Source organism: Eleginops maclovinus, chromosome 1 (assembly GCF_036324505.1).
Source record: "Eleginops maclovinus isolate JMC-PN-2008 ecotype Puerto Natales chromosome 1, JC_Emac_rtc_rv5, whole genome shotgun sequence".
In the NCBI taxonomy this organism is placed as follows: Eukaryota; Metazoa; Chordata; class Actinopteri; order Perciformes; family Eleginopidae; genus Eleginops; species Eleginops maclovinus.
Genome location: NC_086349.1, coordinates 8,413,670 through 8,441,638, shown reverse-complemented (window position 1 = coordinate 8,441,638; position 27,969 = coordinate 8,413,670). Strand labels below are relative to the sequence as shown.

The 27,969-nt window shown below is 40.5% G+C and overlaps 1 protein-coding gene across 3 annotated transcripts; it reads left to right on the top strand.

Annotated features, from left to right (window-relative positions):
- Position 1: 1 nt before the first annotated feature.
- On the top strand, positions 2-27,685 carry ano11 (anoctamin 11). Of its 3 annotated transcripts, none has more exons than XM_063896212.1 (24): positions 2-186; positions 306-442; positions 880-997; positions 1,095-1,288; positions 1,396-1,503; positions 2,602-2,738; positions 2,822-2,879; positions 2,961-3,071; positions 3,157-3,322; positions 4,368-4,458; positions 6,283-6,379; positions 6,464-6,607; positions 7,770-7,907; positions 8,768-8,866; positions 9,386-9,488; positions 10,607-10,718; positions 10,821-10,875; positions 11,001-11,098; positions 19,529-19,665; positions 20,322-20,527; positions 20,618-20,754; positions 21,326-21,416; positions 23,846-24,029; positions 25,968-27,685. In XM_063896212.1, the coding sequence occupies exons 2-24, from the start codon at positions 329-331 to the stop codon at positions 25,997-25,999; spliced, it is 2,730 nt and encodes a 909-aa protein (XP_063752282.1). In that variant the 5' UTR covers positions 2-186; positions 306-328; the 3' UTR covers positions 26,000-27,685. The 3 variants fall into 3 exon arrangements, with proteins under 3 accessions (XP_063752282.1, XP_063752207.1, XP_063752329.1); XM_063896137.1 differs by having other exon boundaries at positions 25,869-27,685; XM_063896259.1 differs by having other exon boundaries at positions 124-186; positions 942-997; positions 25,869-27,685.
- The last annotated feature ends 284 nt before the right edge of the window (positions 27,686-27,969 follow it).

Here is a 27,969-nt window from a genome sequence, read left to right as displayed (position 1 = left end):
ATGTCCTGATGCACATTCCCTCTGCTGAAATGCAGCTGCTGCCTGCATGCTACGTATATTACGGTATTTTACAGCTATCTGGCAGAGGAGCTTGACGGCTGCAGAGATAGGGAAGAGGGAGAGGAGAAGGGAAGCACAGATTTCTGCAAATCCAGACTTAGGCAGCTGATTTTCACCTGACTAAAGGTACAGTATAATTTTTTTCTCTGTTTCTTTAAAACATGTGTATCTTGGATTTACTTCAGTAATAAGCTCTTGCACATTGCATTCTCATGTAATTGCTCAGCATATGTGACCACCCACAGGACCTTTTGCCATCCTCCTCATCATGCTGAGGAAGGGAGACAGAGAGGTCCTCCTGGATCTGCACTCTGAGAGTGAAGCACACACCTCAGACGGATATGGGAGTGTGCACAATGGGAGCTATATCCCGCCTAGATGTGTAAGCAGAATTGTACTTCTTTTCCCCCATAACACTGCGGTCTGATTTCCTTTTATATAGGCATCACAAAGATTGAAAAGCGGCTATGGACCCTCGCTCATCCCTTCACACCTCACTAACTTCTCTGACATGTTGCAGTGTATCTGAAATACAGTAATACAAACTGTAAATCAGTAGGGAATAAATCATATTGTGAAACTCAGCATTTACATTAAAATATTGCCAATTATATTGTTAAAAGCTCGGTGTCATCTTGCTGGATTATTGCAAAGTGAAAGCTGCTGAGTAATGGCATGTAGTCTTATAGGTTTAATCTAATAAAGAGCAAATTAAATGTCAATATACAGAAAAAAAGCAAGCAAGCGGGAAAGTGAGAAGATTTATTTTTTATTATTTTCAAGCTCTTGTTATTTCAATAACTGTTTGGATGCATTTAGCTTTCAGCTGCAGCTGCTGACGACGATGATGATCCCATTTATATGCACTGTTATACAAAAAGTGAGCAGCCGGTTCCACATCAGGGGAATTACTTCAGAGATGGCAAAACCAAAATTGGTAGGTGAATCAGCGTCTCGCATTGTATTAGTTGTCACAGGCTCAATGATGGATGGCCAAGTCAGACCTGCGTTTGACCTTTTTTCTCTGGGTTCAGACTTCGTACTGGTGTGGGAGATTCGTTCGCGTAGGAAACGGCGAGGAAAAGGGAAGAGCGAAGTGACGGGTGAGGAGGGGGACGCAGCGCCCCCCGAGGAGAGCAGCCGGTCTGAACGCAGGAAGGCTCAGCTGGCACAGTGGAGGGAGAAGTTTGTTCACAATCTGGAAAGTGCTGGATTAGTTATGGAACAGGTGCTGTAAATCATAGTATGCTTTTCATTTATACGCATATTTACACCATTTTATTTTATTATTAAGCTGATTACTCAACTCATTAAAATGTTTTCTGTTTTGTTTAGGAGGAAACATCGAATGAAAAGAAAACAATCCACTTCCTTAAACTAAGCGCTCCTTGGGATGTGTTGGTATACTACGCTGAGGAACTCTGTCTCAGAGCTCCATTGCAGGTTAGTGCTGCTTGTAATAATCAGTTGAGTCTAGTCTGAACTCATAATGATTTTTATAGACAGTTGTTCCACACTGCAATGTCCTTTGGAATTTGTTCAGATATTACCTTTCCACTGATCCTGCTCACTGTTTTCCCTTGTGTAGAATATGTAACTATGCTCAAGGTAGATTAACATGGGATTTTGCACAGAAACGACTGGTTCTCAGACAGGGTCCTACTGACTTTATTGATTTTTTGACTTGGCAGCATCCTGTGGCTTGGATTATTGGGTGGCTTGTCACAAAAATCTAATCAAATTTCCATCAGCCTTAGCAAAGCATGTAGTCTTTAGTGCTACGAACATTAGCATGCCAACAAGCTAGGCGGGTGACTCTTCAGTGTAGCTCACTGTGTAAACAATGTTGTTATTTGCGTGAATATTGATCGGAAGTGTTGTCACAAATCGATCACTCCTGCTTTGAAATTAAACAAATAAACGTACAGATGGCTTCTATTGGACAGCATGAGGCTATAAGTACTAAGTAAAAATAGGTACATCTGTAGAGTGTAATGTTTTCCAGATTATTGTAAACCTTTGCTGGTCCCTTTCCTTCCGCTTTGAGGCTAAAAGCTAACAAATGAGATGTAGAAGTTTTACCCTAATCATTTTGACTATTACTATGAGCAACATCTGGCTGCTATGCATTCACATTGACATGTACACACTTAGCAATTGAGATACAGCACACAATGGCAAACACATTACACACATACATAAATGTATAGAAAAAATACATGGTAAACATATTTTACCTGTTAAACATCAGCATGGTAGGTGTAAGCATTTCACCCAAGCTAGGGAGCTGCTAGCATGGCTATAGATTCTTCTTTTACATCATACACTAGTTGAAGTATCTAGCAGAGTCTGCATTTATTGAGCAGGATTCAAATTGGTGCCCACATTTATTTTCAAAACTCTGGGATCTTTATCACGAAAACGAATTGCAAACCAGCAGTAACCACGTGTGTCTCTAAATCAACTGAAATGCAGCTTAAAAACAGAGACATGAAGGATTAAATGTTTGTTTCATACAGAATGAATGTGTTTGACTTTCAGGCTCAGCAAAACCTGGACCTAAACACATCCGCTCAGGTAATGGAGAGACTATGCATACCTAACGTGATGCTGGAGTCAGTGCCAAACAGGCCGCTGGACTATTACACATGTGCCTTTCGCAAGTCAAAGATGAACAGGTGAGTTCTAATCAACCATGGTTAATAACAGGATTGATAGGTGTAGGGGTATTTTTGGCTAAATTAATGTATCTCATCTTCAGGTTCCTTGGCTGTGACAACCATGACACCTACTTCACGAACACGCAGAGACACCGTGTTGTGAGTAGCAGGAATTCCTCTTCAGTGCATTTAATCAGTGAAGTATTCTCTCATGAAAGGAGAATTTATGATCATATCTAGGTGTATGAGATTCTTGCCAGAACGGTGTACGGCAAAAGGAAGAGGGCTGAGGTTGGTGTGGACAGACTGGTGAATGAAGGCGTTTACACAGCGGCTTTCCCTCTGCACGAGGTCAGAAATTATTCATCTGCTCTGTAATTGGATGTAACACTCCTGGTACCTGTCCTCTACAATAAGCATAATTATTTTCCCACAGGGCCCCTTCAAGCTTCCAAAGTGTGAGATTCGTCCTGACGAGCTGAACCAGAGGCAGATCCTCCACCACTACTGGGCCTGCTGGTGCAAGTGGTACAAGTACCAGCCACTGGACCACATCAGAGAGTACTTTGGAGAGAAGATTGCACTTTACTTTGCCTGGCTGGGTAAATATGAAATTGATTATTTTGCCATGAGATTTGAAGGTTGTTGTAGAAAACATGCACAGTATAGGCGTTTTTAGGAGCTTTCATTTGGATCTCACGGTCGTTGTCCGGAGATGGGAGTTTTCTCTCTCTCTCTCTAAAGGGGTTTCAGGAATCCTACAGTGTAGGATTTAGTAGCATCTAGCAACAAGGTTGTGGATTGCAACCCTTACCTTTCCAACTAGAGAACTACAGTGGCCTTAATGTACCGCAAAGACACGTAAGACCCTCTTTATGTGCATAGATGGTTTGTCTGCTTTGGGCTACAGTAGAAAAAAGCAGACGCAACATGGCAGACTACATGGAAGAGAAGCTGCTCCATTTCAAACAGGAAGGACTCATTCTAACATGAAAACAACACAATGATTATTAGTGTCAGGTGATTCCCTCAAAATCCTACCCTTTTTAATCTGAGGATGATATTTTACTTTATAACAAAACCTCACTCAGAAATACTGGGAGTTTATATTATAAGCCATTTTAAATCTGTATTACATTAATAGGGAGGCAGTGGGCAGTCTGTAGGGACTTGGTCTTTTGACCGAAGGGTCGCCGAATCACATCACCGGTCGGACTGGACACTTCCAAGGGCACCTCCTGATAGATGAATGTGGGAAAATCCACCTGTTTCACTTTTAAAATTTGGGCATTTGGCATAAGAAATTAAGTCTATCAACAATGAGAAGGGTGTAGCAAACACATCATTACAAACATTTGTGTTTTTCAGATCTGCTCCAAAATGTTGTAGTTCACCCTTCCTTAAAGTTTCACAATAATCTGGCCTGTAGTTTCTTTGTAATCCTGCTGACAAACAAGCAAAACAAACTGAAAAACATGACCTAATTAGCAGGAGTAGTACAACTATCATCCTCATCATTAGACGTTCTGTTCTGCGAAGCCACTCTGACCTCTTCATCAAGGACATTCCAGCATCAAACAGCCGTGTAATTGCACATCCCTGCATCATCCGGGAGCCGCTGCCTAATGGAGCTTTATGTCTCTGCAGGTTTCTACACAGCCTGGCTGCTGCCGGCTGCAGTGGTCGGGACCCTGGTCTTTGTTTCTGGTGTCATTTCCATGGGTACCAACACACCAGCGTGAGTCCACACACCACACAGGAAAGAAATGTTTCATTTCATAACATGAATCTGGAGCAGGACGGTTGAGTGTAGCAGTATATTGATTTAGTTGATGTATAAAGTTGGTCAAATCTTAGGGAATTGCCTCTACATGTTAAAATGTGACTTCCTCAGCAATAAAACACACCATGGCTCACTTCAGTAAAGTCAGGGGTTTCAATTCTGCTGTAGCCTCATCTGGTTTTGTATGACCTGGAGTTCAAGTAATATTAGAATACTGTAGATATATATTGATATGTTACGGATATTTTTGTCGTCTCATTAACAATGAATTCACAAATTGTGCTTGTGTTATGTTTTAACATGAAACAGATAAAGATATTAAACATTTAAATTGTTGCATCATAAAAGTGTTGAGTGAACAGCTCGCGCATCAGTGGCCGTATGTTTGTAGTCTCCACTCACTCTCGGTCATATTGACTGTCTCTTTGAAAGAACTGGCTCAAGAGAGTCTTGGGAAATCATTCTTTTATAAACTTTTAATTCTCAGTTGTTTGATATAAAAATAACTTACATGGCGAAATAATTTCTTGACCAATCACAACTGGGCACGTTGAGTTGCCTTGTTTTTTACCATCATGCCTCTACAGGTTAGCATTGAAAGTTAGCATCACAAGGGCTCCCTCGACTGGATTAGATTTTGGAAAATTGCAGAAAATAAGGCAAACACATTTTGTCCAGTGTTATAATTTCCACATATTAACTTCTGTACTAGTTACAGTAAATGCGATCGCCAAAAGTAAAAAACTAACGTTAGGCTTTAAACAAACTACATCACACTCACATGGCTGATCATCACTGATCATCTAAAGCCCGACTTTTGTTTGATGTGATAACATTTTCTAGTCTTATATTGTCACTTTTGACAATATAAGACTTCATTACATAGAAGCTTCAGACCGTTACAACTGGGGTATTTAATGACATAGTTAATGTCTAAAAACAAAACATAAACATTCCCCAAATCCTTCAGAAATGTATAATTGTATCTACACTATTATTTCCACATTATGCATAAAGTAGGCAGAGATGAAGATATAAATAAACCTAAGCATCAAAACTTAGTCTGTTCTGCATGAATATAAACTCCATATTTATTCGAACCACATGAGGTTTGTTGGGCCCAATTTATTATTTGTGTTTTACAGCACAGCAATCTCTACTCTGTACCTAATATTGCCTAAACAATTGTGTTGTGTTTACCATTCCTTCTCTGTGGGTTTTAGTGACAGACAATCCATCCCGCTATAAAGAAACAAGAGAGGTTAGAGGAAATGGAAGACAAGTCGATTTCTCAGGAAAGGAAACGACCCGATGTCTCAAATTCATGATGTTCGTTAGTTCACACTTTAGATTAAAGCCATTGATTAGTAGAGAACGGGTGGAGAGCTGTAGGCAGCCACAACAAACTTCAGCCTTCTCATGAGATAATGGGCAATTAGGGCAGAATAATCTTCCCATTACATAAATAAGGAGGATAGACGTCTCTTAGTGGATTTATTCCTACAGCATCACAGTTGCAGTGAGTCACTGACTAACTGTAGTGAAGGCGCGGTAGCTTATGAATGCTTTTATCACCTTTCATCTGTTCTGTTTTCTCACTCAATAAATGTTCCCTAGGTTTATGTGAATGCAAAATACAATACAGTTTATTTGCCTTATCTGTTACATTGATAACTATAGTTTCTGACAAATGTGCTTTGGCACCTGAGCCCTAGTTTGAAAGCTTTAAAATGTATTTGCTCATTTGTAACTAATCCATATGTATGTGTCTGTCAACAGTAAGGACATCTGTACCAGCGGAGCTACTTATCTCATGTGTCCTCTGTGTAATACATGCAAGGCCTGGAACATGTCTGATATCTGCACCATGGCCAAGGTAATACAACACATTTCACTAACCCAGCTTTATCTTTTTTTTTATCCATATTACAAAATTGATGACGTATAATCTGCATTGCAGTTGGGCTACCTGTTTGACCACCCAGGAACCGTCCTCTTCAGTGTTTTCATGTCCTTCTGGGCTGTAACCTTCCTGGAGTACTGGAAGAGAAAGATGGCCACCCTGGCCCATCACTGGGACTGCATGGACTTCCATGAAGAAGAGGTCTCACAATAATTCCTTTCTTTTTTCATCATACGGTTTTTACACTTATTGGCACTTAGACATGTTTTAATTTAGACAAATAGTTTCGGATTGGGGTTTATGGGCGGTAGTAGCTCAGTGGTAGAGTCTTGCCTTGGGAACTGGAGGCTCGCCGGTTCAAGTCCCAGAAAGGACCAAGCACAAACTTATGCTTTGATACTTTGAGAGGTAGAAGTTTGCCTACTGTGCACTGCTGAGTTGCCATGGAGCAAGGCACTATACCCCCCACCACACTGCTCCCCGGCCGCTGCATACTAGCCCCCTAATGCTTCTAGGATGGGTTGGATACAATATGAGATAAAATGTTGCTTTGTATGCATATGAAGGTTTAAGATTTCAGAAACAGATTTATAAGGTATTTGATTTTGTGTTTATGATGCATACACAATAAGAGAAAATAAATTGTAAGAAAAAGGGCCAAAAGTAGAAATATTATAAAAACAGTTTCAGAAACTATTATAACATTAAAAAAAATTGAGAAACATGTACAAAAATATTAATACATCAGAAAATATAAGTATGGCCCCGGCCGTGGCGCAACTGTACGCCGGCGACCCGGGGTCCTTTCCGGATCCCATCCCGACTCTCTCTCCCACTTTCCTGTCACTCTCCTCTGTCCTATCCGATTAAAGGCAAAACGCCCCCCAAAAAAAAGGAGAAAAAAAAAAGAAAATATAAGTATAATAAATTATGACCAAAAATTCTGAAAAATAAAATCTGTGCATGGAATGTAAAGTGGAGAGCTGTGCAGATTTAAAACAGAACAGAGATGTGAAAGCATGCCTCCATTTAAAGGTTCTTATTCTTAGTCAGGTTTTGTCTAATGTTGTTGGTTGGTGGTCGGTACCAGCACGGAAGCTAAGCAATGTACTGATGGGATAAGTTGCAAAATACATTTGAACCAACTACAAAAATCAAATCAACATAGTTTTAAGTATATGCCTTTTTTTCTACCTCTTTACCTTACCTTTACCAGACTTCATTGACAAAAACTGTCATTTTACCTTGCGGAACCAACAAGTTACGGGTCGTCTATGCCCCCTGCGTCAACAGCTGGACCAGTCTTAGCAAACCTACAACGAGTGTGTCCATTTATGCTGATGTCATCATTGTGTTCCCTCAGGAGCGTCCTCGTCCAGAGTTTGCTGCAATGGCCCCGACGATGGAGCCAAACCCAGTGACCGGGGTGAAAGAGCCGTATTTCCCAGAGAAGACCAGGCTGTCCCGTATGTTCACCGGCTCCATGGTCATCATCATGATGGTAAGACGCTGTTTAAACCTGTTGTTCTCTATTTTAATTCAAAGATCATATTTTAGATATCAAGCTTTTGCTGTAAAAACAAATGTTATTACCTTTATATAATGTATTTGTTTGGTGGTATCAGTTTAAAATGTATGAGTCTCAGATTGGCTGCTCATTATTACCAACTTCTTTTCTGAAGAATAGATGAGGATTCTTTGATTAAAGAGGCCCTATTAGACTTTTTGGGGTTTTCGATTTCCTGTAGTGTTTAAAAGGTTTTTGTCCATGAAAATGATCAAAAGTTTAAAAAAAACCAAATCCCTCCAGAGGGCATATTGCAAACATTGTAATTATACCCAGTTTCAGTAAAGAGGTCAGTAGAGCTCTGTTCTAGATGAGCTTTTAATTTTTTGATCCTGAAGAGAAAGAGAGGTGGGGTTCTGTGTATTATTCCACTGAATGTGAACAGTGGAAACTGAACCTCTCTCTTATAATGAAACCAGGTCAGTTGCCCACAGGGCTGGATCTGATCTGATAACCTGCATACTTTATGCTCACTCTCAGGATTGACTTGTTCCTGGAACAATACCTTATGATCAGTTTCTCCTGACAATAACGATGGAGCTGGACAATTGAAAATGGCACTAGGCCGACTGAATAGAATAGTATCTATGATCACTTCTCGGTACCTGGCAAGCAGACAAAGAAGAGTGACTGAGAAAAAAGCCTTTCCAATCAAGTAGCTTCTTATTTTTTGGTTATTATTGTGTAGCATAAGGGTGGGGAAAGCTGCATAAATATAGTCCACCTCCTAAAAACTACTTCAATGATATGTTCAGAAAATGTCATTATTTTTTTTCCTGTGTCTCCCCTCTCAGCTGTGCGTGGTGATGATCTTCCTGGTGACGGTGGTCATGTGCCGCGGGATCATCAGCTTGATGATGTTCCGCACCAGTAGCATCATCCTGCGTACAGAGGTACATCGAAGCAGCATAGAGCATTTACAGTGGGGATCTGGATTTATGTATCCAGATCCCCCCTCTGCTTTCTTTCTATCCACATGTCAACTGTCCTTTATGTCTTAATATTGCCTACATTGTAATATGAAATATGTATATATATTGTTATTTATTTTTGTATTTGTTCCCTTTTTTTGTCCCCTTAAAATGCTCAAGGAATTCAAAAAAAATAATTTTATTGAACATTTTATACCATCATTCAACTAGGCTTTATGAGTACCTGCAAATTAATTCCATGAGACAGTTATGATCCCTTAAATTACACATGATACAAGCAACCATGTCAACTGTAAGGGAGCCTGAAGGGACAATTGAGTGGGATTTGTTGGTATATCTGTCTTTAATAGTAGACCGTATAATGACTACTACATGATTACACTACAGGTGCAAAACAGCTCCTTCTACTCTCTGTACCCTCTGAACTTGTACAGTATGTGTGTGTGCATACTTAACAAACGTGTGTGCTCTCCTCCTCAGGCAGGAACCATAGCGAACATCTCCAGCATTATAGTGAGTCTGGGCCTCATCCTGCTGATGGGCCGGGTCTACACTGCATTAGCAGAGCAGCTCACTAAATGGGGTAAGAATCAATACTGCCTGAATGCTATATATTGATATCAGCCTCTCATGGATCTCCACTAACTAAAAGATAAGACTCCTTGAAGACGAGATGATGTCTTTCATTTGATCCCAGCACCAGGGTAAGAATAATCTTTCATTGTGGGCTACAAAAAGACTCAGCAGAGTGGGAGAGTGCAACTGTAACACAGAGCACCAAGCATCTGTGTCACTTTCTTTTAATTTTTGACATTGTTAGGGGTCTGGTTGAGTTACTGCATCATGTGGTTGCATTATGATGGAGCAATGAACAATACATAGACAATAGAGTGCCAGAGGAATGAGTTCTAAGACCCGGAAGTGAGTTAGCATTTTACAACTTCCGGTTCCCTCGTCTCAGAGTCAATGCGATTTCTCCTTAGGATTTTGGAAAATAGCTCGAAATAACGTCTGTAGTAGACACAAATTTAAGAGATGGTGATTTCATGACTTAGCTGCTACTTTTAATTTAGCTAGTTGGCTAACGGCTAAGCACAACAATCGTCAACAAGACAATTGAGGTTCAGGCCTACTGAGAGTTTCTCATGGTCACAATCATTGTTTAGCTTGTTAGCATTACACTGTTGGACATGCAAAATAGCAATATCAAACTAAGAAATTACAGGAGAGATTAGCATCCAGCCCGGTGTAGAGGTAATTTTTAATGGACTCACGTTGGCGTTGACGGACAGCCACCAGGCGGCGGTATCTCTCCTGAGTGGAAAATGAAGTGGGTATTTGGTCACTTAAACCAAACCAAAGAACTTTACAAATTGAAATGTTGATTCATGATAGGACAATACAAAATGTCATGAATTGTTATTACAAATGATCTTGTGAGGAACAGAAATGTTAGATCAAATTCATAACAATGAATCCTATTGTTTTTGAGACATTTCACTTTGTCCCAAAGAGTTTGTCAAAAAGAGTTCAAAGACAAGAAGATAAAAATATCATTATATTCAACAAGTTGTTGCTTAGATTACTCAACTTAGACTACTCAAATGCATGCAGATGACCAGACAGTTTAAAAAACCTGGTTAGTCCAACAACAATGTCATAAGTGCAAGTATAACATCACATTTCTTTTCTCTTTTACAGAGATGCACAGAACACAAACCCAGTATGACAATGCCTTTATCTTCAAGGTGTTCATCTTCCAGTTTGTCAACTTCTACTCGTCCCCTTTTTATGTGGCTTTCTTTAAAGGAAGGTGAGACACAAGTCGGTCTCCACACACACAGAAACAAGTGAGAAGTGAAGAACATTTGGTGCCAAATGAGATTCAACCTTTCCTACTTCTTTGTGTTTGCAGGTTTGTGGGGTACCCTACCAACTATGGGACCTTGTTTGGGATGAGAAATGAAGATGTGAGTCTTTGTAGTTGTTATATGGAGCAAGTGTTTTAGATCCCTGCTATTATATTTCTATCCAAGCATATAAAAGTATCATAATAAATTGTCGTAACTCTGTTTCTGTGTGTTTGCTACTGCAGTGTGGACCCGGGGGCTGCCTCATTGAGCTGGCTGAGCAACTCTTCATCATCATGGTGGGAAAGCAGCTCATCAACAACATTCAGGAGTTCATTATCCCGTATGTAAACCAGCATCCAACATCGTTACGCTTTCTCTGCTTTTATTAAACAGCTCTAAAGGTATCAGAGGCTTTTTTTACAAACTGGATTCACTTTGCATAACCAAAACAGAAGAACAATTAGCGGAATTAAACTAAAAAGATATAAGAATTTCAAAGTTTGAAGGAACACTGAGTAGGATTTGTCGGTTACAGTTTGTAAACACAGTCTGGCATGCATGCTTACAATATGGCACTTTGCTACCATAAAGAGAATACACAGGCAGAGGGCTGCAGGGTCTCTGCAGATACAGACACCACCATACACTTCTGCTTAGTCATAAGTGATTGATTTAAACAAAAGAAAATCCAGCTCAATATAGCATAAATAAGAATGATCATAATACAGTCATCTGATATAAGAGTTTTCCATTGTTTTTTGTGGCTGTTGCAACAGACTGCTCAGCTCCCTGTGTGTTTGGTGCAGTAAAGCTAATTTCAGTTCCACTGCAGCATTGGCACACTGTGTGTGTGGGTGTGTGTCTACAGACACAGGGGAGAATCAGAGGATTTTGGTAAACAAAAAGAAGTGTTCCCCTTATTTCAGAAATACGTTCAGAATGTAGAGACCTTCCAACAAGAGATCTATAATGCTTAGTAAAAGATGATTGCCTATCAAGTGGAAAAAATACCCATACATCTAAAGGAGGAGATTTCCTTTTTATTGTGTTTCTTTTTCCTTCCCTCCACTTTTTCTTGACCTTCTTTCTTGCAAGATGCCATAGTCAGTCATTTTCTGGCAAGTTTAGTTTTGTACGCCACTTGTTCGAGCTGGCAGGGTGAAAGAAAGGCCATACATTTTGATCATGAATTTATCTACGCTGTCATGGCCCGGCTCTTGGCCACAACAGAAAACGGTGGCAAGGACAAAGTTATAAGAAAATATATTTATTATAGCAAACAAATCAAAGACCTACCATCATGAGGTGTGTTAGTCAGTAAGATCAGTAGTGTAGATGTGGATGTGTGAACATGGTATGATGCAGGGTGTTGCATGCCGAACCAAAACAAAAGGGAAACCTAAGCATAAACGAGGCTGCTCTCCCCAGTCCTTCAGCCAAAAGAGAGACCTGTCAAGACTCTGGCTCCGGCCTTTAAATGCTCAGCCAGGTGCCTTCAATCAGTGCTAATGAAAGAACGGGAACAATCATTAAAGGGACAGACACCATTACAGGGACAACAGGGACGCAGGGTCGTCACATCCCCCCCTTAAAGTCGGTGTCCCTAGGACCACCGTAACACTAATTCCATCCCAAAAACAAAGATAAATACAAATAAAAAATATACGTACCACCTTTTTTCAACTAACTAGTTCAGTGGAGCACGTGACAGGGCACCAGCAATAACATTGTCTGATCCCTTAATATGCCTAACATCAAGGTTGTAAGCCTGAAGGAACAAAGACCACCTTGTCAATCTTTGGTTGGGACATTTCATAGAATGCAAGAAAGTCAGTGGATTGTGATCTGTGTAAACCAAAATTGGTCCTCCTGCTCCCACATAAACATTGAAATGTTGCAACGCCCAAATGAGTGACAGCGCCTCCTTCTCAATAACAGAGTAATGTTTCTGGTAACTGTTAAACTTCTTGGAGAAGAAGCTGATTGGTCTCACCACGCCTTGGTTATCACCCTGGAGCAAAACCGCACCCGCTCCCACCTGGCTTGCATCCACCTGGAGCATAAAAGGTCGATCAAAACATGGAGCAGCTAGTGCAGGAGAGGAACACAACAGAGATTTAATATCATCAAATGCTTTTTGACAATCAACCGACCAAGTATATTTTACAGTAGACTTAAGAAGTTCAGTCAGGTGAAACACAGTAGTTGAAAAATGTTGACAGAAACTCCTGTAGTATCCCACCATACCCAGAAACCTTTGGAGTTCCTTTTTGGTTGTGGGCTGTGGATATTCAGCTATTGCTCTTACCTTAGCCTGAACTGGGGCCACACAACCTTGTCCCACCACAGGGCCAAGGTATGTCACTGGCTTTTGCAAATTCACATTTGGCCAAATTTATTGTCAGGTGTGCTTCAGCCAATCGTTCAAAAAGCATCTCGATGCGCTGGATATGCGAAGTCCAAGTATCACTGCAAATAACCAAATCATCTAGATGCACAGTACAGCCCTTTAGGCCTGACACCACACGATTCATCAAACGTTGGAATGTAGCAGGAGCATTTTTTAACCCGAATGGCATTACTTTATACGAATAAAGTCCTGAGGGTGTGATAAATGCCGATATTTCTTGTGCACGCTTGGACAAAGGAACCTGCCAATAACCTTTAAGCAAATCAAACTTGCTAACATACTTGGCTGATCCCACCTGATCTATACAATCGTCCATTCTTGGCAAAGGAAATGAGTCAGATTTAGTCACTGAATTCACTTTTCTCATGTCAGTACAGAATCTAGGTGTTCCATCCTGCTTTGGCACCAAAATGCATGGAGACGCCCAACTAGATGCTGATGGGACAGCGATTTTATTCTCCAACATGTAATTAATCTCAGCATCCAAACAATTGCGTTTAACTGGTGGCATGTGATAAAAATGTTGTTTAATAGGCCGAGCATCCCCAACATCAATGTCATGCTCAGCCCAGTCAGTTTGCGAAGTAATGTCTTTAAACAGACAGATACTTGTGTACCAACGCTGAGAGTTCTTCACGTCTCGACTCTGGCAAATGAGAAAACAACCCGTCTGTAGCGGGGTTCTATTTCATACCTCCACAAACACAGGCATAGTCGGAGAAGTAGTGATGTTACTTTATTTTGCCGGTCTCCCAAAGTGAAAAACAACTATTTACAACAAAATGAAAATAGTGGAAAAAGACTGGAAACATAAATAGTTTACCATGTAACACAAGTATTCACAACAAATGGAGTTCCTCAATAACTGACATACAATAACTCTTAAAACAACTCTCACTGGGTCTTACAGGTGCTACCTGCTCTGTAGCTTCCCCAGACTGACCCCCCATCCCAGGCCAAAACAGCCCCTTTTAACTGTATAGCCCCTCCCACTGGGCTTAACTTTCACATACCACCAATAGATTCATCTCGCAAGCGCGCGAAAATTCACTACTTAAACGGGAGAAATGGTGCGCCCCGTCTTGCCAGCCACTCTTGCCGGAAGAGGAGACGTTGGTACATATGCCTCCCACACTTGAAGAAATGTCCGTCTAAAATCAGGTTTTTGTAAATGTATGATTAAATGCAACGAGAACGGCCAAGTGTGCACCCATGGTCGCGCTACTAACACAGAGGAGAAAACAGTTATAATAGTGAGGTTTGTCAACCAACATGCAAGAACGGAAGGGAACAGGGAATGTGTGTGAATGTGAACGTGTATGTGTGTGTGTGTGTGTGTGTGTGTGTGTATGCGCTGCAGCATGTGACAGAGCCGGTCAGTGACAGAGCCGCTCCGTCACACCGTCTAAATCACTTAGCGATTCAGAATTTCTCAAACGACCATACAGCAAACTATTATCAGGTTCAGGCACTCTATCTCTCTGATGCAGCAAACTATCTGATGTCACAGCCAGAGCTGGATGCACTCTATCATTCACCACCTCCGTGTTTGTTTACTTCACGCATGTGGTATGGTTTCAGAAGATTTGCATGACAAAGACGTTTGGCCTTCCTCCGTTCTGGTGTTGACAAAACATAATTTAGGTCAGACCTTTTTTCAATGACAGTGTATGGACCTGTATACTTAGCCTGAAATGGGGAACCAACAATAGGCATAAGTGATAACACTTGGTCACCTGGATTAAACTCCCGTTGAGCCTAACCACGGTCATACAACTCTTTCATTTTACTTTGAGACAGAGACAGCTTTTCTTGTGCCATACTCAAAGCTACCAACAAACGATGTCTGAAGCCATTCACATAATCAATTAAGCGCCCCGGTGGCTCAGTGTCAACACAGCCATCTTTCAGCACTGCCAAGGGACCACATACGGAATGTCCAAAGACCAACTCATTAGAGCTAAAACCTGTACTTTCCTGCACAGCCTCCCTTGCAGCCAACATTAACCAAGGGAGACCCTCTTCCCAGTCTCTATCCAGTTCCGTACAGTATGCACGAAGCAAGGATTTCAGAGTCTGGTGAAACCTTTCCAAGGCACCTTGGCTTTGTGCATGGTAAGCTGTTGATTGGTTCTTTTTAATCTTCAAAAGCTTCAACACTTGTCCAAACATGCGAGAAGAAAAATTTGAACCTTGACCACTCTGGACAACCTTAGGAATTCCAAATATCGAAATAAACTGTGACAAAGCCTTAACCTCAGCTTTCGTTGTAATCGACCTCAAAGGATAGGCAGCTGGATACCTAGTGGTTTGACACATTACTGTGAGCAGATAATTGCAACCAGACCTTGAACATGGTAATGGGCCCACACAATCAACTATGAGATGAGCAAATGGTTCATCCACTTCCAGAGTTGTCCTCTGATGACAAGTCATGATCAGTTTTGGCCATAGCCCATGTGATCACGCAAGAGGACGTGACCTCTGGCACCACTGTAGAGTTATCCTCAGGCACAGACTCATTCAGACCACAGGTGACTGAAAGTGCCGGGGAAACATCAGTCCACACTCTGCTACCTGCCAAACCGTTGCCCAGAATGAAATGTATCCCCTCGATCGGCAAAGCCTGACGCACACCAATAGCCACTTCACCCTTGACAAGGTCACAGTTAAGATACAACTTATGAACGGGAACAGGGAGAACCTTTAACTCCTCAGACAATGGCAAAATAGAGTCAACAATGGCAAAATAGAGTCAACAATAAAGGAGTCAAAGGCACCTGTGTCTCTCAAGATTTTGATTGGAACTCTTACATCACTATTTAGTAATGACACAAAGCCATCTCTAATAAAAGGGGCATAAGATGCCAAGACATCTGTTTCACATGAGTGGGCTGTAAGCACCTCAGCAGCTTTCCACAGGGGCAGCAAATGCAACAGGCTTAACAAAATATCTTTGTCCCTTGGACTTTGCTCTAAGCGCAGGACATTCTGCCTTCCAATGTCCTTTTTCCCGACAATAGTTGCAATTATCAACATTATCCAAATGGTCAACATCTGATTTTACAAAACCCAATTTCTTTGGATACATCCCAAATGAACTACCATCAGCAGCACTTCTCCTCCCTTCAACAGCAGTTAGGGCCCCAGAGCGCCCTCCAGACCTGTTCTTATGAAGCAACACAAACTCATCTGCTGCCACAGCAGCCTCAGCAGCAGAAGTGACCTTTTGTTCTATTATGTATGTGACCATGCGATCAGGAAGAACATTTTTGAACTGTTCTAAAATCATTAGTTCAGACAAATCTTCGAAAGAATTGATGTCCAGAGCAGTTAACCAACGCTTAAAATGAATAGACAAATCCCTCGCCATCTCCACATACGTTTGACCTTGCTTTTGCTCAAGGAACCTAAAACGCTGACGATATGCCTCTGGCACCAGTTCATATGCTCTAAGCACAGCAGATTTAATTTTAACATAGCTCGAGCTATCTTCAAGACTTAGAGAGGAATACGCAGACTGTGCTCTTCCTGTGAGCACACACTGAAGCATCAGAACGCAGTCTGCATCGGCCCAATCTCTAGTCTTTGCTACACGTTCAAATAATTAAAAAAACGTGTCAGGATCACTTTCATTAAAGTGAGGTAACAAGCGCATGTTACTAATATCAAAACGATGAGGAGACCTGGGCCCCTGTCCACCCTGCCCCTCACCGGACAACATGCCATCTCTGAGCATAGACAGGCGACATCCCTCCATATCTAGCTTGGCTTTCTCAGATTCTTGTCGAATTCTTTCCACTTCAATCTGTTTTTTTTATTTCTAACTCATATTTAACTCTGTCATGTTCCAGCTGTAACATCAACATTTCTTTCTGCTGCTCAAAAGACAGTACACTCGACTGAACAGGAGGCTTTGAAAAAACCTCCCCTTTCTCTGCAGGCAAAACTTTAATCTCCATTAATCTCGATATTATAGAGTCCTGGATGTTTTTTTTCACCCTTTTGTCACCACCAATAGACACAGAAAAATGCTCAGCAATCAAGAGCAATTGATCCTTTGTGAAAGCACCAAGAGACTCCTGAGACGGAGCTTTAATGAATGTCTCTATGTCAGCCATGTTATTTTAAGATAACACACAGGAAGACAGCAACGCGACCTTTAAGCACCAAAACACACAAAAAAAAACCGAACAAAAAAAATCGGACAGACACAACAGCGTTTACCGTGCGCACAGATTGGAATGATATTATTTTTGGATTGGAGTTTCCCCGCTGTCTACTGACCATCTCACTGACTAAGCTTCCCCCTAGTCTTCATGCGGCTACTTGTGGTGGGTATTTACGCACTGGAGACCGCTGGCACAGCAGAGCGACTAGCAGGCTAGTAACCCTGCTGAAACACGGCCATGCTCCCAAACCGAAGTTTCAACCACTTTCGCCGCAACACTACACACACCCAGCTCAACGACCCCAAGGGGACCACACACACACACACACACACACACACACACCGCACCAACAAACTTACATTTGTCAGGAAAGAACAGCTGATAACAGCTAATAATAACTGGCCAACACTCTCTTCAAATATAATGCTTAAACAAAACAAAGCCTCGTAAAGTAATCCAATCAATCCAAACAACGATCTGAAATAAAGTGTCCTTACCACAAACTGTGTGTAATGAGTCGAAACAAAGGAGCCGGCCGCACTGTTTGCACTCCCAACAAACTTTTACACACACTCGAACACCAACTCCTACTACGAATCCGACCTATCCGTCACCGCAGCAAAGGCAACAAAAAAAAAACCGGACGAGCCCCCATTTGTCATGACCCGGCTCTTGGCCACAACAAAAAACGGTGGCAAGGACAAAGTTATAAGAAAATATATTTATTATAGCAAACAAATCAAAGACCTACCATCATGAGGTGTGTTAGTCAGTGAGATCAGTAGTGTAGATGTGGATGTGTGAACATGGTATGATGCAGGGTGTTGCATGCCGAACCAAAACTAAAGGGAAACCTAAGCATAAACGAGGCTGCTCTCCCCAGAGTCCTTCAGCCAAAAGAGAGACCTGTCAAGACTCTGGCTCCGGCCTTTAACTGCTCAGCCAGGTGCCTTCAATCAGTGCTAATGAAAGAACGGGAAGAATCATTAAAGGGACAGAAACCATTACAGGGACAACAGGGACGCAGGGTCGTCACAACGCTGATACCCCTGATACTGAAGCGTTATGCGCGCCTGCTGTAAGATTGATGGGGTGATTGATTGTAGCTGAGAGTGGTCGCGATGGCAGCCAGGGCTTGTTCTGCTTGTCAGGGTGGTTTGTGGTTTCTGTGATCGATACTGTAGCTGCGTCCAAGTTTGGAGCCTGAATCCTTTGAAGGACATGCCCCAAAAGGTTTGTCATATTGATGGCACACAAACTATTCCAGTAGCACTTTGTTGTTTTCTTTTCAGACTACAAAATATCACAGGTTCATATTATGCCTATTCTCATTAAAGTCATCAGTCAGTCATTTTCAGGTTTTATATATGAAATGGGTTGAAGCCTGCGAGCTAGTTCAGGCAGTCAACTCGAGCACCAATGATACATTCGCACATAACGCCCCTCGCCACTCTTCCAACCAACCAAACATAGTCTCCTAAATCTGTTGCTCTATTTACTGTAAGCTGTCAGATCTGCCTACCTCTGCCTCGCTAATGCTGCTTCTGTTACTGCTGCTTCCAAGCTTCTAAATGCGTTCACCTGGCTGCTGCTGCTGCGTTCTCGTTGCTGATGCTCGCCTGCCCCACCACCACCCCAGCTTCCACCCCAGAGCCCAGTCTGCTCTGAGTAGTTAGCTGACCTGGCTCTGTTGTGATTGGTCAACTGCGTAGAGATTAAGACAAACTCCCTCTGTAGGGAACTTTGGGATTGCATCCTTTGCAGACCATTTACCTGCACCAAAACCTATATAACACTCTTCAGGAAAGGGAAACCTAAAAAAGCAGAATAGGGCCTATTCCAGAGTCCAACACATGACTTGTGTTAAACCTCTTTGATTTCTTTGCAACAGAGCAAGAATACATTACTAAGAAGATGCCATCTCAAAGTCGAACTAGAACCACCTGCTTTTGAAGGTTTGAGCCTCAGGGACATGTAACCATGGCTACAGCGCCAAGTGAATCCAGCTTTGAAGAAATAAAAACCCATGCTCAAAGCAGATCATCAAGACTGAGAACTGTTCTCAAGTGTAATATGAATTATAGTTAGTATTCCGGGTGAATAAAATGACTAAACTAGTGACAGAATAAAGGGAATGATGTGAAGAAAGGCAGTGTAAGTCTCATATTTTTATGCCCTGCTCTGACAGTAAAGTGAAGGCCTGGAACCAGAAGAGATCTTTGGCCAAGGTGATGGGGAACAAGGCATCCCATGAGCCTCAGCGCTGGGAGCAAGACTACCAGCTGGTGGAGTGTGAAGGCCTTTTCGAAGAGTACCTGGAGATGGGCAAGTATTTTATCTCGGTCAACGTATGTACATTTACAGTATTAAAAAAACTGTCCATACCAGGGGTGAAAAAACTACGTAAATAAATGATTAAAAAGAGATCTGAAATATCTGATGAAGTAATAGAAATTCAAAATAATGTATTTATTTATATACATGTTTTATTAAATATATCAGGTTTTTGGTCTGAACACCATTTCTTGCTTAAGGTTGCTCTTTGCGGTGCCATATTGTTGCAGTTTATGATGAAATGTACAATATTTGCCACCCATATACAGTACTTTCAGTCCACCCATACTAAACTAACCAATGTATTTTTTTTTTGTCATTACTTTTAAAACATTTAAAAATATCTTCATCCTGAAATGCCCAGTTTTCCATTCTTAAATAACAAGGAACATCCATCCAAAGTATTTGATATACAAACTAATAAATCGAGTGATGTGTAATGCTTTTAATGCGGGACCTATTTGATTATAAAGCTTTATAGGAAAAGGATACTCATTTCTGCCAACTAGGCACATTTTCCATCAACTACTTTCTCAAGTACCCTGTTCTGTGTCTTATAAACAGGATGTCACTGCCTTTCGAATGTCTATTACTGACATAAAAAATATTTGCAGAAATAATAAGGTGCCTCATTGTTCTCCCTGCAGTGCTCCAGTTTGGGTTCATCACCATCTTCGTGGCAGCGTTCCCCCTCGCCCCGCTCTTCGCCCTCCTCAACAACTGGGTGGAGATCCGTCTGGATGCACACAAGTTTGCGTGCGAGTACCGCCGACCGGTGGCTGAGCGTGCCCAGAACATCGGAGTGTGGTTCAACATCCTTGAAGCCCTGTCACACCTGTCTGTCATCGCCAACGTGGGTCCATTAAAATGACCTTAACTCCAGACTGCATGCTAACCTCTCCTGTCAGATATTATCTTAATTATTCTTCTCTGTTCTCTGCAGGCCTTCCTGATAGCCTTCACATCAGATTTTTTACCTCGGCTGCTGTACCAGTACAGGTTTGATAATGATCTCAACGGATATATCAACTTCACCTTGGCTTACGCCCCACTTAACTACATCGAGTACCCCTTGTGCAGGTACACTGTTTGCTTATTGTCTGAATGCGAATATCTGAATGTGCCACAACTTACTGAGAAACATATTTATATAGGATAACAGAAGTTTGTCTTTTGTACAGAATTACATTTTACGTTCTTTTTCTAACCTTTGCTATTTTATTTTTGATATTTTTATTTTTATTGCAATGTACTTGATTACACCATTGTGTCTATGACTATTTTATTTATGTTTCTTTTATGTTCTTTTAAGTTTATTGATTTTGCATTGTTGGAGTAGCCTGGGACAATAAGGAGCTTCATTGCCATAACTTGCTTTAGCTATTGTTTACATGACACATAAAGCTTTTGGACCTATTCTTGAAGTGGGGCAAAAGAACTGTAAGGTTGGAAATTACATATTTTGCCTCTCAAGTTATGTTTTGTTCTGTCATTTTTGCAAAATCCTTAAAAGGTCTCAAAATGTCAGATCACAGACTTCACCAACAGAGGGTAGCATTACTGATGTTTCACACATTGTTAAACTTGTTGTCATGTGCTGCTGTGTAACAGAGTATGTTCTTGAGTAACTCTGTTTTTTATTCAATTTTAGATATAAAGCGTACAGAGACAATGAGGGAAACTACTCACTGTTCTACTGGGAGCTCCTTGCCGTCAGACTTGGCTTTATCATTGCTTTTGAGGTATGAAAGGAGTTGCTTTTCTCTGTATTTGTTTTCCTTCTGGCTGTTTCAGTGATTTACTCCCCGCCTTTTGTTCTTTTTTATCTTTCACCCACATCTCTATCCAAACCTCTGTTCCCAGGTGCATTCTGGCAACTTAGCCCTTTTTCAGTGTTTGTTCAAGGGTTTCTGTTTTATGTACTGTTTACCCATATCAGTATTCCATATATTATTTTGCAGCTGCCTTCCTTGTTGTTCCACACTTTTTCTGTCTTTACTGTCTCCTTCAATAGCTTTTCTCAAATACATTAAGACCCGTCCTTTTTTCAAAGGGGACCTATCATACTCATTTTCAGGTCCATTTTAGTGTTGTGTGCCTCTACTGTGACAAGTTTACATGCTTTAAAGTTCAGAAAGCTCTTTATTTTGCAGCAGCACCAATTTTCACCCTCTGTCTGAAACAAGAGCCCTTGTCTGCTCTGATTGGTTTGTTGGTTGGCTCTGTGATTGGTCAACTGTTAGAGTCGTCCCGCTCCTTAGCCTATCGCGTACAATGTGTTGGAGTGCTAGTCAATAGAGTTGGGGTATTACATAGTGATGTCACTATGTTACAGAAGTGAACAAAGGAGTACAATAGAGATGTTTCAGGCGGGGGAGGTGGAGAGTGTGTCAGAGAGAAACTCCCTCTGGAGGGAACTTTTGGAGGGATTTTAGGCTTTGCAGACCATTTACATGCACCAAAACCTATATAACACACTACAGGAAAGGGCAAACCCAAAAAGGGAGAATTAATATTATTCATTTGCATTCATTTTGGCCCCATACCCCTCCATATATCTGCCACTATTCCAAACATACTGATTGTTCAGCAATTCCTCCTTCTGCTGCTCATGTGATGTACATATGCACTCCTGGCATTCATTAAAAGAGTCAGTAATTCTGTAGAACAGCTGTTCACTGTAGTTTATGCAGACTTGCTCAAACAGGAGTAAGATCTATTCACATTTGGTGCATAGTGACTATTTGCGGCAGCAGGACGGTGGATGTGTTATTGACCTGTAATAAACCATAAAGGCGCTGCGTACAGTAATGAGGGAACACGTCACCCTTTACTACAGTGTGGCTCATTATGTGTTGCTCATGTGTGTGTCATAGTTTTTGGAAGACAGCGGAGCACTTTGGCACAGAGGATTAAGATATAATGGCTTGTTATAAAATCAGTACATTGCTGGTTTTCACCTATTGAAAATAATAAAATACACTTAACAGAAGAATAGCAAACAGAAACATGACCTTAGCATAGTCCACCTATATAAATATATACACAACTGTCGGAAATGGTGGTATTTATTTAAATTGTATTCAAAAACTATCTAATATTTCATGCCAACACAATCATTTGTTCTTAAATAAATATGTGCTAAAGTGGCTCTTACTGTATATAGGATAAGTTTTATGACTTTACATTCCGTCTGTGGTCAGTTCAAAGCACTGGGAATAGAAAAAGTAATTACTAAGGAGGAAAATAGGAGTAATATTTCATTTTGGGTTGTCATGGGGTTTTGAAAAAAACAGGAATTTCAGAAGTGCATTTTCGACAGGTAAAGTCAAGTCATTTTATTTATGTTGCACATTTAAAAGGAACAGGAGTTGAACCAAAGCGCTGAGGTTAGAATTTGCCTCAATACAGGTTTAGTGCTATCACTTTTCATATTTAACAGGTTTGGACTATAGTCTATAATTTACAGAGACTTAATAATACATAATGTTATACAACAAAGCAATAGTAGAGGGATAGAAGAGATTGTTGAAATAGAATAAAACTAGAAGGCAAGATAATTATGCTCATTTTAAGGTTATTTATATGTTTTCCTCAACAGTGACATGTTTACATTCTATAATATTCAAAAAGCTCTCTATTTTTCTTATACTGCCTTCACCATCATAACATAGTGCTGTAGCACTTCTTTTCAGCCCATCTGAAACCAGAGCCCAGTCTACTCTGATTGGTTAGCCGCTTGGCTCTGTTGTGATTGGTCAACCTCTTGGAAGTCCCACCCCTTTAGACTATCATGTACTATGTGTTAGAGTGCTGACCAATAAAAGTGTGGGTGTAATGTCTTGATGTCATGATGTTATGGAAGTAAACAAAGGTATCCAACTAAAAGCAAGTGAAAAACGGAAAGTAACGTTTTAAATACCATGGAAGAAAACAATTTGTTTCTATCAGTCATCGGACGTCATTTCAGGCCAGGATGAAGGAAGGAGTTGGGAGTTGAGAGGAGAAAATACTGTATTAGTTTTATAAGTAAGTTCTATCTTCAAAATTTTAACAGGACAGCCCCTTTCCTTTTACTCTCAATCAATCATTCAAAGTCTATTTTCAAAGCTTTAATACTCTGATACGGATCCTTTAATATCTTACTGTCTGCTTATCCTCCCTCCTGCAGCATGTGGTGTTCTTCGTGCTGCGCGCCGTCGACTGGATTGTTCCTGACATCCCAGCATCCCTGGAGCTGAAGATCAAGAGGGAGCGCTACCTGGCCAAGCAGGCTCTGGCTGAAAATCAGGAGGCTCTGCTGGTGAGTCGAGGCCAAGGAGCCAATCCCGCCTCTCCAGGCACCTCCAGCCCAGGTCAGTAGAGAACATGGGACACACACACACGCACACGCACACAATGCAGACACACTCATTCATACAGAGTCTCTTGTTCAATATTTTAAGATACTTTTATTATTTTTATATATAGTATATATTTTTGTTTTCTATTTCATATTTCTACTTTATGTAACTATTATGTAGTCGCACACATTTTTTGATATTAGAGACCAAAGAAAACAAATAATGTCCTTGCTATTCTCAATAATACACACTTCCTTGTGCTGTTTCTATTTTTAGTAACATTCATTTAGTTCCGTCTTAGGTTTTTGATATCTGACCCAAATATCACAAGCACTATGTAAATGTTCAAGGTCATACAGGTGATCAAGGAAACGAGTTCACAGGTTACATAGAGTGTAAAACCTGTTACTTTTTTGTTATGTTCTCATAAATAAATTCCAGATTTGAAAGACTTTTTAAAAGCTCACCCATCCGCACACACACACACCTCAACGGACCATTTACACAGCACCCGCTACTTCACTTACTGTCATAAACTTGCAACACTGCACGCAACATGATAATCAATGGTAATTTGAGTTGGATCAGAGCCAAATAATGTCAGATGAATTTAATAGCATCCAAAGACCTTTCAGGCTGTTGGCATTGTTTACAATATCCTCTATTGACACTGCTGTTAATGTTCAACCTCAAAAGAGAAATAAAACAAAGTGGATTTATTCAAGCGGGATGTAAACTGTAATATGTTTCCACAATTTCCTATCAAGGAACACAGCCTGTACATTTACTGTTGTCCGTGAAGAATACAGTCCCATACACCGATTGTTTTGTCATCCTCGTGTGTGTGTGTGTGTGTGTGTGTGTGTGTGTGTGTGTGTCCCTGTGCTCTGACCCATGCTGTTGTCATGTGCCTCATGGAGTGAATGTTGCTGGATGAAAGGTGAGTATTATTAAACACGTAAGTAAAAGGGATCCTGAGGAAGAATTACATTATTTAAATAATTATGGGGGAACGGATCAAATTAAGATGGATTTAAGTGTGTAAAACGTTGGGTAATTCATAAAACCTATATAATTTAGAATGTGTCATTATTTGTTTATTTGTAACCCTTAAAATGAAAGAGTGACCAGATTGAACACTATTGCAAGTCTAAATGCCAACAAATTAAATCATTATATTATGATAGAAAAAAACATTGTTTATTTTGCTTCAAACTATTTGGTATACCACTTATTCAACAAGTAACAGTACTAAATCATCACCCAGCCTTATGCTTAACATAAGTAACAGTAAGCTATGTCTTATGGGCGTCATAACTATGAAGTAAACACTGGACATGTTAAGCTAGCTAGCTTACCATAAAGACTGGAAGCAGCTAGCCTGGCTCCATCTGCCCAGTATTTGTTTTGATTTAATCTCTGGCGACATAAATGTTAAGGTACAATGCTAGCAAACCTAGCAACTCCAACACAAGTCCCCTAAAACCACACATTTTCTTGTTTAGGTTTGAGTCTATGTTAAATGTTTACATTTAAGATACCATATGTTAATTGGTTAGCTTTACAGGTGCATTTTTCACATTGCACTGTCTAAGCTAGCAGTTTTGCTAAGCTAATCACTTCCAGACCGGAACTCCATACTTAACAAAGACATGAGATTGAAATAAATATTTTTGTCTCAATCTCCGACAACATAAATCATGTCCCAAATAGTTTAAATCTCAGGGTAACTTCAGAAATATGACTTATTGCTCAGTCACTCAATATTAAATAAGTAGCAGCCTGCTGTGATTTATTAACATGTTGCAACGATTAGCTTCTGTTTTTTTACCCTCTCCCTACCTCTTACAGAACTCTGTCGGACAGAACTAATTTCTCTCTTCTGTCTCTCTGCTCCTTCCCCGTTTCTTCCCTGTCCAAAACAAACTGTACTGCACTGCACCCCTGAAGGAAGCGACGCGTCCTTTAGAAACATGAGTTAGGTCTACTGTGTTGGAAACCAGTGGTTGGAGGGGATATTGGAGTAATTGAATACACTCGTTCACATCTGGGATAACAAGAGTGAACTCTTTCCCTGAGTGGAATAGTGTCTCTGCACTGGAATGTTTTTTTCTTTTCTTTTTTTCACCAATGTGTATGCTGCTGCACAGAAATTATGATTATATGGTGTGTAATGGAGGCCGAACTAACCCTAAAGCGAGTTTTCAGTCCAACACACTAAAAGTGTAAGACTAATATTCATACAAATGACATACTTATAAATACTGGGTACTAACCCTGCAGTGACTGGGCCCTCTCCTGAGCAGACCCTATTAGAATGGAACAAAAAAAGTGTTATTATTACAGATGGATGATTCACTGCCCCCAATTTGCTTAATCTTTCACCATCATCTCTGTTTTTTTTCATGACAGAAATTTTAAAATACTGTCTCATGAAATGAAAATGAAAAGAAGCCAGTCTATGGAAAACTCAATATCGTCTTTGCCCAAATGCAACACGTTCAAAGTAACAGACACCATATCTTCCATAATGAAGCCACATCTATGCCAGTCCTGTGATTAGTTGTGTTTTTAGTGGTTAACCAAAGTTGCAGCATGAATTGTTGATGCTATCTGACTGTTTACAAGTTGTGTTGGGTCCAGTTAAAAGAATCACAAACTGCTACCTGCAGCAATGTGTGTCAGACCCAAGTGTGGAGCCAATAATATTAAATTGATGTTCTATGTTTTTTTAGGAAATGTAAAAGTAGTCAAAGGTAAACAATAAAGACCAGTGAAACACTGCTGCTCAGCCTGCTGTTTCTCTTAAAATGGACACTCCTGTGACTTTTGTGGAGTCAGTGGACAATGCAGCAAAGATTGACAGATGGTGGGGGTCGTTGGCTCCTACATTTCCCTTTTCCTCAGTAATTTGTAAAGTTGCAAAGTGTCAGGACTTATTTTTGAGAAACTAGAGGTCAGCGGTCAGGTTCAATTTCTGAATAGAAACTCTCCTAAAAGTATCATGATCTTTTAAGCAATAATACTGCCATTATATAACTGACCTTTTGGGCATTACATTAACCTTTAGTATCTAGAAAACTCATTGTAAACCATATTATACAAACAAATATCTACAGATTGATAAGCCCCTCCCTGCGTGAATTAATTAAAATCTCAAACTCAAACCCCGAATTAAATCATCCAGGTTATTTCCTCAGACTTGACAAAGTGTGATTAAATATTTAAAATCAGAGGAGTGCCCATTTAAGTACATTTTGGTTGTTTTGTTATGTGCACAATAGCTTTTATCACTAGCTTATAATGTAAGATGGCAAAATACAACTTTTCTTCCCTGTTTTTTTTTTTTCAAGACTGATTGTAAACTGTTATTAGAACAAACATTGTCTGTTGTCTTCGATGTGATGAGAAAACCTGAAAACATCTAGACATTCATGATGCAATGTAATGTATGCAATGTAAATACACGTATACTGTACATTTGCTGTCTTCGGAAGAGGAGCATGTTGGTTTTTTCTACTTGAACTTTCTGCAGAGTTGCATAGGGACAATTTGCTGCTGTAACACACTGTAAACAGGATTGGAATAGTACCTCGATGTAGGAAATATTTTGTGTGTGAGCTGTTCTGCATTTAGGACCTTTTAGACCAAAATAAATGTAGTTTGATGAATGCATATGCCTTCTCAGCGTTGGATTCTGAGAAAAATGCTGATGTCTCAGCTGTTCTCACTTTGCTGTAGGGAGGAACTAAATGTCAAGCTGCTGTCCATCTCCACTTTATTCCTCCCAAACAGCCTTCCAGAGAGACTTGCAGACAGGTAAAGAGGACGCTGATTTATTAGGAGTCAGACACAGACAGGTGTTCGCTGATGATTTCTCTCTTCCTCTCTCTCCTCCCCTCACTAACTACACCAATAGCTGTAGCCTTGGGCAACTCCTGACTTTAAATTT